The following is an 11,836-nucleotide window of genomic DNA, read 5'->3' on the forward strand; positions in this document are numbered from 1 at the left end:
AATAAATATACAATATATTGAAATAAATAATATGTTTGAGTAAATTTTAAAATCAATAAATTGTACACTAGTGGATTTACCCGGCTTCGCTCGGTATTTGTAATATAACAGCTTAAACATGGCAAAACAATCTAAAAGTAAGCATCCATTTGTTTTTTTATTAAATTTATTTTTATGAAGAAGGTGGAGGACCGTTTCGTACCTTACATGCTCCTATGAAATCTATAGCATAGCAACGCCGACTATACATAGGAGCGCAGGATTATTAAGTCCAATTTTATAGACAACTTTCGGCAACACAAAACATTTTTCATGCTGCCAAAGGCATTTCTTCTTACTCCTTATTTTTTTACATTACATATATTTATATTATAATAATGGCCGAAATTTGTCATGTTTAGTGAGACGTCAGTTTGACATTTAATAATGGCGCGTGAAGGACGACGCTTACGTGAGTCGCGTTCAATTTATCCTGCTTCACTTCGAACTGATCGAGTTCCGCTAGTCATTGATAATGGTAACCGTTCATTAACTTCATATGAATATATTTTATTTCTAATCTGATGGCAATTGTATCAATTATATGTATTTATTTTACTTAAAGTTAAAACCTATAATAGTTCATATATTAATGTTTAATTTGCAACAGGATCCTATCAATGTCGAGTTGGTTGGGCAACTTCTGCAGAACCAACACTTACTTTTAAAAATCTAATAGCTAAACCCCGTAAAGAGAGAGGTAAAAAAGATGCTGAACCCCCAGCCACTCCTCCAATTCAAATCGGAAATGATATTGTCAATATTGAGGCTGTTAGGTATTCGAAAGTTTATTAGAGTATTATAAAATTATATTATATCAACTTATTTTTACCTGTCAATTCTTATTAAGATTTCAGCTAAAAACGCAATTTGACCGAAATGTTGTTACTCATTTTGAGGCCCAAGAACAAGTATTCGATTATATATTCAGTAATCTAGGGATAGACACTGATGGAAATGTGCAGCATCCGATTGTTATGACTGAAGCTTTTGTCAATCCAAATTATTGCAGACAATGTAAAATATTAGTGATTTATCATATATTTTTCTACACACACATATCTTTTTAATTGTATTTTTACCTTATTCCAGTAATGTCTGAACTTTTATTTGAATGCTATGGCGTTCCATGCCTAACATATGGAGTGGACGCATTATTTTCATTTTATTACAATAAAATAGGTGATACTGGACTTATATTAAATTGTGGTTACCACTCTACCCATATTTTACCAGTAGTTAAAAATCAAATTATTTCATGTAAAGCAAAAAGAATTAATCTTGGTACGTTAGGATTTTTGTAATAAATGTATGTATTAGTATTAGTAATGTACTAACTCGAAAAAAATTGGTTTTCAGGTGGATTTCAAATTACGAGCTATTTACATAGACTCTTACAATTGAAGTATCCAATTCATTTGAATGCAATTACCCCCTCACGGGTCGAAGAAATAATTCATGATCATTGTCTTATCGCTTGGCATTACCAAGATGAAATAAAGAAGTGGAAAGATCCAAAACATTATGATGCAAATGTTGTGAAAATTCAATTAGCATTTGTACAACCTACTGTAATACCTACCTCATCGAGTAATTCTTTATATTTTCGACTAATTGTATATTCGAATTTTTATTTTTATAAAATAATTTACCGTATAGTTTTTTTTTCATGCCAGTCGAGGCACAAAAGGAAAGAAAAAAGGAAATGGCCCGACGTTTAGTAGAAATGAATGCTAGAAAAAGAGAAGAAAAATTGGCTGAAGATGAAGATCAGTTAAATCAATTGCTAGCACTTCAAGTATATACTAGATAGATACGGCTCGAGGGTATTTGGCGCCCCTAGGCAGATTGGTTTTCAACGCCCACCCCCTCCATTAGTTTTTTTACGCACCATTCTGGTTTGCTCTTAATATTTTCGTTGAATTTGTACTAAATATTTCATTTAACGTGTAATTTCAGCAGTATTTTAACTAAAATATAATTCCCAGTAACCATTTGTACCAACGATAGTTTATTGATTTACAAGTTTTCATCGTGAGTTATTCATATTTAACAGTCAACTGCGTTCCTTGTAAATTATAAGGAACATGGTTCACAAGATATTTTGAGTAGAAAAATGAATTACAAAGAAAGATTTTTTTCAATTTTGTAATAAAAAAAAGACAAAATGAGGGGGTCTTGCGGCGCCTCTTAGCTATGGCGCTTCTAGACACGTGCCTGGTCTGCTGTTCCTTTGAGCCGGCCCTGTTTACATATTTAGATTGAATCATATAATAACTCATTGATAAATTTAGATAATGCATAAATATTTTAGGATTTATATGAAGAAGCTGATAACCAAGAATTTAAAAGAGCAATTCAATCATTTGGCATAAAAAATGAGGAGGATTTAATGGTGAATTAATTTAAGAAATCGGTTAATTAGAAAATATTTCTTAAAACAAAATTAAAATGAAACTCATGTTTTAGCAAAGAATCGGCAAATTAAATTTTCGGATTGAAAAGGTTAAGCAAAAAATAGCAGCAAGTTCTGCAGACAACGAACTCAGTCAAAGTTTGGAAGAGAAACATAATTTATCAAATTCCAATAAAATTCAACCACCGAGTGATCCAATTCTTCTTGATTCTTGGCTAGCCGAATTCAAAAAGAAGGTTTAAATAAGTTTTTATCCACAAATTAAAAAGTAATCTGGCATTGATGTTTTCACGTTTTAATAATTTAAATGTCATGTAGCGCGCTGACATTATGGAAGCACGATTAATAAGGAAACAACGACGTTTAGATATGGCTAAACGACGAACTGTGGCTGCGCAAGAACGTATGAGAATAATATCTCAGTTGGCCAAAAAAGAAAAAGCCAATGATGACTTTGGTATGAGAGACGAAGACTGGGATGTTTATAAAACTATTAGTAAAGAAGGTATTAATATAAATATATGCATATCTTCATTTAAGACATTTAATTTTTTTAATTATAAAATAACTACAGTGGAACTTTCTGTTTGGTTATTACAAGGCAATGATTCCGACTCTGATGTGGAAAATGAAAGATTAATAGAAATTGATGAAGTTTTACGAGAGTATGATCCACAATTCAATGAAAATATGGATGGTGAATCTTCTAAAATGGGTCTTTCAGAAGCACATCAACTTCATATAGGCATTGAAAGATTAAGGTAGTACACATTGTTTATGACTGGTGTATTTTTAATTATTAGTACATATGTATGTATGTTAAAAAAAACTTTAGAGCGCCGGAGTTAATATTCCAACCGTTCATGATGGGGAACTTTGAAGCTGGTTTAGCTGAAACTATAGAATATGTTTTGAAACAGTTTGATGAAGATACTCAATTAAACTTAGCCAACAATGTGTTTGTCACCGGTGGATGTGCAAATTTTCCAGGTTTGATTATATGTAATATTATTTATTATATGTATGTATATTGTTTATAAACTTATTTATTATGCTATTGGAATATCTGTAGGGCTAAAAGAACGTCTATCGAGAGAACTATTAGAAATGCGTCCATTCCAAACACCACACAAAGTCAACATGGCAAAAAATCCATCATTGGATTCGTGGTATGGTGCTCGTGTATTTGCCAAAAATGAAATAGTCAAAGAGTATTTGATTTCACAACAAGAATACCACGAAATGGGAGGTGAATATATCAAAGAACACTACGCTGGGAATAAGTATTTTAGCACTCCAGCTGCTTTCATTTGTCCCTCATCTGGTAATGCAGTCGAACAACATATAAAAGAAGAAGTGATTGATATATAAAAAAAACTTTATTTAATTTTATATTTATTAACCGTATTTCCTTTCTTTATGATGGAATTTTAAGGAGTTAAACCATGGTTTCTTAACCTATGGGTTGGGATCCAAAATTGGCTTAATTTGCATTTTTAATGGATTGTGAAATATTTTCAATAAAAACAATGTTTGAGATAATTATGAAATTAAGATTATCTTATTTAAAAAGAATTTTTTGAGTTTATCTTTCAGATATTTTAGTAAACAACTCAAACACACAAATTAATCTGATTTAATTTAAGGTCTTTCTTTCAAAGCTTATTCAAGGTCAATGTTTCCAAGGATAGGTTTTAAATCTCAATATTTTTTTTATCTTAACGTACTATTTCGAGCAGTAAATAATTAACCTTTAGAAAACGCTTGTATCCCACAATCAGAGGCTACCAACAAAAATCATTGTCATATTCGAATTCAGTGGGTTACAGGTTGATTAGTCTCTGCTTCAGTAAGTAAAAAACCTGATTTTTTGTTGCTCAGTGCCACTAATAATGCATTTTGTATTATTAAAATTTCTGGTTTAATTTTTGTTTGTATGCATTATTTTATTAATCTTTTCTTAGGTTGCCAAATTAAACCGTCACCATAATCATGAGTCACAACTTAAAAGGTTATGAAATCTACAAAAAAACGCCGACGTCTTATGAGATAGCGCAAAAAGTATTAACCTTTGAAATCCTGCTAAGAATGCATATTTAGAATTAATTATGTAATTGTCTTTTCAATTAGATAGTTATTATAAAAAGAAAATACAACAAAATAAGGAAGAAAAAAATGAAACTCTTTTATCTGGTATACATTTGTAAATTATAATTATATTCTAAAAAATAGAAGTCATAATTTAATAATACATAATTATTAAATACTGGGACAAATAATAAAATAAAATAAAGCATAATAAAAGAAATGCAAGCCAAGTCAATGGAAATATGAATACATTTGAAGTGTCTAAATCAAAATATGCATACACACTATACATAATCTTTTAAGGTATTTAAAGTAGAATGGCACAGTTCAACAAAAATAAAATGTATGTACGATTAAAAATATATGTATAATACAATATATACATATTTAGGTATACGTACATAAATGTATACATACATATACATATGTATGACAGAATGAAAATAAAAAGGAATAGGTCATATTACACATAATAGATGTACATAAAATAATAGAGCGACTCAGTTGATATACATATGTACATAAAAAATACATAATCTACTTTTTTTTTAGGTAACAATAACATTTTCGTTTATATACATTATATAAAATAGCTTTCTTACAAAATTTCTTAGTGACTGGTAGTTCCTTTACGTTGTAATACTCCTATCCATTTTTATCAATACAGGAATTGGCATGATGTTGCAATGTGTTTGAAGACTCGAAACATTCTTGACAAATGGGACAGGAGAAAACCTGGAAAGATGAAATATGAGAAAGTGCAATTTAAAATAATACATATACAGTTAGGTTTGATTAAAATTAATATTTCCGAAGAAATATATATGTATATAAAGAAATTATTACAATGAAGTATCGTTCGTCTCTAGTTTCATAATCAATAAGTTTGATTGTATTTAGAGGAAAAAAATTTAGAGAAAAAGGCAAACCTCGGTAAATGCAGTTGTAGGCGATTCTCGAATATAATCGGCAGAAGAAGAAGGTCCACCACTTGATAAGCGATATCCATCAAACTAAAAAGAAAGAAAATGCAACGATGAAGTAATCGTAATTCACACACATAAATGAAAAACATTATGTAAGAAAAGCTGTTATTTCATTAATACGAGAAAATTAAAATACAAGATATTCTCTTGTAATTTTTTACATACATCTTCGACTAATTTTTGTTTACTCAAGTGTAACACTCGTAACTGTTCAACTAATGACTGTTTTTCAGCTGCTATTTCAGTTCTTGCTATTCTTTCAGCTTCAAAATCTGTCCTAAAATAATTAAGTAAAAAATATACTTCGGTTCAAAGTGATCATAATTTTCATAATATTTCAGGAAAACATACTTATAAACTTCAATTTGTGCTTTTAGTAAATCCATTTGATCTGAATCTTTTTGAATAGTGGAAGCAAGCTTTCGCACATTTTTTAATTCGTCATTGCACATATGTAATTCTTCTTTTTTGGAAAATAGTTCCGCTGATAAAGCATTAAGCACAATTTTGTTCTAAAAATATAAGAAGCATTTTGTGAAAATAAATAATGAAATAATATAAAGTTTTGTAAATGAAGATAAAGACAATATTTACTGATTTCAAGGTATCTATAACTTCTTTGAAATCTTTAAAAATATTTTCAAATGTTGACAATGTCGATTTGATTATTTGGCTGTAAAATAATAAGATTGAATATGAATGTAGATTATTCTAACATGGCTATGCATATGTTTATGGAAATTATGATTTTGTATTTATAATACTTATGCTGAGCGATTGATTTATGATGATTGTCTATTTGTTTCTGTATTGTATTTATATCCATTTTAGTTTGGTCCGAATTTGCTTCAGGAATTTTGGGATTCAAGGCATTTAATAAAAGTGTAAAATTTTCGAATAAAGTGCAAAATCTGGAAAAATGTTTGGGAAATTAATCGGTTTACTAATTTGGGAAGTGTATGAAATGAATATAAACTTACTCATTAGAATATGAATTTAATTCTGCTGATAGGTCTTTCAAAGTTTTGTCATAAATCTCAACATTTTTGTGGAATTCTTTATAATTTTCTCCATCGTGACATTCTTCTAGATTTAAAGAAAATCGAATTGGTTGCAATGTCTAAATAAAATGAAAATATATTAATATAAAATTCAGTAGTCTATATTTTAATAAAATTTATAGGTAAGAGTAGGCACATAATTATGTTCATACATACATATTTTATAATAATTACTTTCATTAGCATAATTATAACATACCAAAACATAGGCATCCTTCAGTTTGGATTTTAGTTCTTGAACTTCAATTTTGAGGTGTCGAATCGAGTTTTGGGTGTTTTGTTTGTACTGGGAATGTTCAAGCTACAAAAATAAATAAATAAACCACAATAAAAATATTTAAATGATACTAATTGAAAATTGTGAATTTAAAAATGAACCTTCAAATTTTCCGATTCTGATAATTTACACTGAGCTGATTTTAATTCTTCTTGAAAAGTTGTAACTTTAGTCTCCAACAGTTTGATAGTATTTTTCAAAGCCGATTCATTCTGTCATAAAAAATAAAAATAGTTATTGAAAATATTTTAAAACTTAAAACAAAATATAAATAATAATAAATAGGTACTTTTTCCGCGAAATGCAATTTTTCTTGCAGTTCTTGTATGGTACTAGATTTAAAATCAATAATATTTTGTAAAGAGTCTTTTTGCCATAGTAACTCTTCATTTTCGTGTAATACTTTTCTTTTCTCTTTCTCTAGCACTTGTAAATGATCGGTTAATAAATCAACCTTACTATCATCAACCAATTGTTCATACGATACAGAGGACTTTTGAAGATTTTCATTACTATATTGTGAAAGCATGAAAGTTTTCATCGAATCTAGTTCTTTTTTTTGTTGAACATTTTCCGTTTTCAACTGAAACAAGTCATATTTTAAATAAATATACCAAATGGAGTACACAACGAAACTTAGATAATAGTAAAATGTACAATTCATATATTTTTAATAAATAAACGATTTTATAATCAATGTTTTTGATCTTGTAAATATTTGTATATTACGTTTCACGATACATTGAACTTAAATATTACATACATATACATATGATATATGTGCATTTATGTATATATGTTGATTTCTACCTTTTCAATGAGTTCTTTGGTTTCAGCAAATTTGGTTTTGTGGAGATTATATGTTTTCATGACATCGTCTCTCCAAGACACAATTGTTTTAAATTGTTCTTTAATGGAGGTATTATTATGTTTTAATGCATCACGAAGTATATTATTTTCATCCAGAATATTAGCAATTTTATGCTGCATTTCAGAAATAGAAGAATTGGTAACAATATTGCTGGCAATCATCATACTTCCCATTGAAGGCTTTAAAAGAGATCGAAAATTATATTAAGTTCAGTTCAAATATCTTGATAATATATTAATTTTGGAAAATTTAATGCCACATTGACATAACAGGTTTCCCCAATGCGTCACTGTGGTTAACAATGTTTAATATATATACAGAAGAACCTCGATTATCTGGATTGTTAAAAACGAACACAAATTTTACGATTATGGTGGTTTGCATGTGACGAATTGAAATTCCTTTCAAATGTTTATGTTCGTGATGGCATAATATCAAACAGAGTATGAATATTAAACGAATAACATAAAAATTCGAAAATAAAGACAGAGAAATGATTCAGTTGTCTTCAAAATTCAATACTCAAAGGACGTTTGTTTTTTGAAAATTAAATTACTTAATTAATAATAATTTAATATTCATCTTCATGCTATTATATATGTAAATGTAGACGCATAAAAATTATTCATACTGAATGTACTCGTCTTTCCCTGTCTACCTTCATCCCCTATTAGTCCGGATAATCGAGGTTTTACTGTATATTAAAATTACCTCGTCTTCAATTTTGACAACATTACTTGTCATATTGCTTAATGAAAATTGAGATGGGTTGTTCAAATCGCCATTGTAATCCAACTTCACATATTCGTGGAGTTCATTAATTTCATCAGCACAATTGTTCACACGATTTTCACTCATGGTAGATTGTAGTTCTGATTTAGTAATTGAAGACCCAAGAACAACAATGGACTCTTCGTCCAAATCGCCATTCAGTAGGGAATTCATGTTGAAGTTAAGTTCAGGATGACTCCGAATGCTGAAATTCACGCAAATTTAAAATACAAATAAGATTATGACTAGAGATCAGTTACACGTGGTTTCTGCTATACGATCTATTGTTAATTTCTTAGAAATGATATATTTTTACAAGATTTTTTTGCCTTCTTGCTTTGAACACTGATAGTTTTTCTGAGAAATTGACTATAATAAGTAAACTGCAACCACGTGTATCGACTATTTTTTTTCATGAAATATTTACATTTAGAAAAAAAATAAAAAAATGAAAAACTATTTTACGCTGCATGTTATAAATACATACGGGAGAATCACAAGTTCGATCAAATCAGTTTATTGAATTTCACCGAAACATATATGTTTCGGTGAAATTCAGTTGTAGACTGAAAACCGAAGATGTAGGTTGCATGCAATGCGTAGTGCGACGTTTTAAAAATAAATATGACGTTTATCTTAAAAATACACAAAATCTTCTCTCACAACATAGATTTCGAAAATTTAATAGCATATGAGTTTATTGATACATTTAATGTTATAATATATAAATACCTTCTTGGTTTTATGGAAAATCGGTCAGCAGTAAGCTATCCATTACTGACCTAACGTCAGAGACGACATATGCAAATTACAGATGATGTTTGGTCACAATCTACTTCATAATGACCATATCATTTATTTATTTAAGTTTGGACCATTGTGGCATTATAGGAACTTCTAAAGGTCTGTTCATACTTAACAGCACTGCACGGCTTCAGCACTGCACGACTCCGTTTCAAATATGTCATTTATTACATTTCTATTCATATCTACCTACACGTCGCGGTCACGTCACGTTTACAGCAATTTTGCCGAGTGCAAGGCAAAATCGGCTTACTTATACATTAGAGGCCATGACGATACGGCGCAATATTGCTTACGTCGTATTGTCGAGTACTTGCAATATGAATGCATACACATGCATTCGTAGCTACGCGTCAGAATACAAGTCAGCAAAAATGTTTCGACGTTTATCGAACGAAAAATTATGTATAATCGCGCTGTTGTTGGAAGAAGAAGCTCAAGAAGGCAATAAAAAAGCACGGAGGCGTTTTGATGTGCATCCCATGTTAAAAAATAGATAAACCGAAGGAGAGTTTTGGACACTGTATAAGGAGCTTGTGGATGATGGACAAATTTTTTTTTAAATATTTCCGTAAAAAATTTAAATGTTTTTTATATATTTGCGCCAAAACCATGTCGAAAGATTGAACAGCTGTCAACTGTCACTATCGATAATTGGTCCAAAACAGCAAAGCGGCAGACTCATGGCACGTAATTCCATATCGGATAGGTCTTGGAATAGGAGCCATTCGATAAAGAGCTGACCGAGTAGGAGGTACAACCATCAAATGATAATGTCTACCACGCACAAAATTATTAGGGATATTAAGTCTTAAGTGTTCCAGTAACGACGGGCACGATGTATTACCATATAGAAGCTGTTGAACAAAACGAATTAATGAGAAGTTACTCCGAAGTTCAATGGAATTATGTCCAAGCGTGCCCAAAAATACAGGAGTAGGGTAGAGATGTGGGTAATACCCATACTCTTTCCTATATAGAAAACGAAGAAATGCTGTTTGCACTTTCTTAGTTATTTGCTTCATGTGGCATTCCACACAGTCGCATTATATTCTAGCTTGCTTCTCACAAGCGATTAAGCGTTGGAGAATAACGTAGCATATCTCAAGACAAAATAATTCGAGTTGACAAAAGGAAACGTCTTATGAAAGGTGAGTTGAGGATAGGGCTGCCAGTATTCTGCTGTATTCCGGGTTTGTCCCGGTTTCAAGCTTCTCGTCCCGGCGTCCCGAAGTGACCTTTCGGGACTGCCAAATGTCCCAGTTTTCGATTGCTGCTTATTGACCATTGTTCAGAAATACCGACACCCCGCAGTTTTGAAACTGCAAAAAATGCACAAATCTTAGTCTCGCCGTAGATTCACATCCATGGTTAAAAAAAGCAAGAAAAGCGAAAAAAAAAAAAATTTATTTGATATTAAAATAACTAAATAAACTAGAAAAAAGAAAGGAAATACTAGTTTATAAAAGGATGGATCCAAAATGAAATTTGTTAAGTTTACGCATTTTACAAAAAGCGGAGGGAGGGGAAGGGGAGGAACATTATAATATAAATTATAATGTTCCGGTTTGGATATCAATAAATCTGGCAGCCCTAGTTGAGGATCAAAATAATGAATCACAAATAAAATATCTAGGTTAGCGTTTTTATTTTACGATGGTGTATTTTATCTCACAATTCTTACCAAAAAGGCGTATTTTTTCCTACTAAAAATATCTCTGTTAACCTTAATGTACGTACATACCAAATATGAGATATTTTGATGTATTGTTTCAATTTCCACTTATTTACTTCCTATAATTTTAAAACTATTCATTAGAATTAATAAAATATGGCTTCATGAAATAAAATTAACTGCTTATGAGTACAAAATTTAGATGAGAAACTAAAATAATCGACTGGTACACGGTATATTTACAAGTCATTTACATTTTAGAGTAAAAAATAGCATTAGTAGGAACTTTGTTACTACAACGGAAATTTTCTTCACTATCGAATTAGCACAAAAGTATAGCTCAGTGGTTAGTACGTACTGCTACCCTTATTGTCACCATTATCTGATTATGATTACAATTTATATTTGATTAATTTGGGGCAACCTGTCATAGCACCGTGACAAAAAGGAAAATAAATTTATAGGTAATATTTATGCATACAAATGGTTTCATTTTGAACTTTAACAACCAGCTAATTACAGTTTCCAATACAACTGCACATTTTTTTTCATATTCAGTATCATTTAATGGTGTTATCTGAATTGCTATCCTAGATCCTTTGTCATTTTACTATTCTCCAGGTAGCATTTTTCAAAATATCTAGATGCTAATCTTATCTCTCCACTTGCAGTAAATTACTCGAACTCTGAATATTCACCTGAACAGTGTTCGGCGAATGATCCAATATGGGCTTTGTTTATTGCGAAAATTCTGATCAAAAACCACCCAGCAAGCTGGTGAGTAATATCTATACCAATGTATGTACATATATACATTTCATTTTCAAATACAAAGTTTCCTATAGCCA

The 11,836-nt window shown here is 30.3% G+C and overlaps 3 protein-coding genes across 4 annotated transcripts in view; 2 read left to right on the forward strand and 1 right to left on the reverse strand.

Moving 5' to 3' along the window:
* Positions 1-393: 393 nt before the first annotated feature.
* On the forward strand, positions 394-4,596 carry Arp5 (Actin-related protein 5). The gene is made up of 12 exons (XM_077441856.1): positions 394-517; positions 650-815; positions 890-1,056; positions 1,132-1,323; positions 1,399-1,629; positions 1,716-1,837; positions 2,354-2,434; positions 2,509-2,691; positions 2,774-2,960; positions 3,057-3,216; positions 3,291-3,445; positions 3,528-4,596. The coding sequence occupies exons 1-12, from the start codon at positions 427-429 to the stop codon at positions 3,824-3,826; spliced, it is 2,034 nt and encodes a 677-aa protein (XP_077297982.1). The 5' UTR covers positions 394-426; the 3' UTR covers positions 3,827-4,596.
* Positions 4,597-4,618: 22 nt separating this feature from the next.
* On the reverse strand, positions 4,619-9,472 carry key (NF-kappa-B essential modulator kenny). Of its 2 annotated transcripts, none has more exons than XM_077441857.1 (13): positions 9,242-9,472; positions 8,450-8,714; positions 7,678-7,917; positions 7,157-7,450; positions 6,969-7,079; positions 6,790-6,891; positions 6,510-6,649; positions 6,294-6,440; positions 6,124-6,202; positions 5,881-6,041; positions 5,695-5,806; positions 5,473-5,556; positions 4,619-5,278 (listed from the first exon to the last, which is right to left on the reverse strand). In XM_077441857.1, exons 2-13 carry the CDS (start codon positions 8,681-8,683, stop codon positions 5,189-5,191), a joined length of 1,794 nt encoding a protein of 597 aa, XP_077297983.1. In that variant the 5' UTR covers positions 8,684-8,714; positions 9,242-9,472; the 3' UTR covers positions 4,619-5,188. The 2 variants fall into 2 exon arrangements, with proteins under 2 accessions (XP_077297983.1, XP_077297984.1); XM_077441858.1 differs by lacking the exon at positions 9,242-9,472 and adding an exon at positions 8,997-9,118 and having other exon boundaries at positions 4,646-5,278.
* Positions 9,473-10,352: 880 nt separating this feature from the next.
* The window catches only part of LOC143920298 (uncharacterized), a 42,091-nt gene continuing 40,607 nt past the window's right edge, over positions 10,353-11,836 (forward strand). Inside the window, exons 1-2 of the mRNA XM_077443121.1 lie at positions 10,353-10,464; positions 11,660-11,786. Of these exons, the coding sequence (XP_077299247.1) occupies positions 11,715-11,786 (72 nt within the window). The 5' untranslated portion in view covers positions 10,353-10,464; positions 11,660-11,714. The remainder of the gene's footprint in view (positions 10,465-11,659; positions 11,787-11,836) is intronic.

The sequence above is a fragment of the Arctopsyche grandis genome, chromosome 12, assembly GCF_051622035.1.
Source record: "Arctopsyche grandis isolate Sample6627 chromosome 12, ASM5162203v2, whole genome shotgun sequence".
NCBI lineage: Eukaryota > Metazoa > Arthropoda > Insecta > Trichoptera > Hydropsychidae > Arctopsyche > Arctopsyche grandis.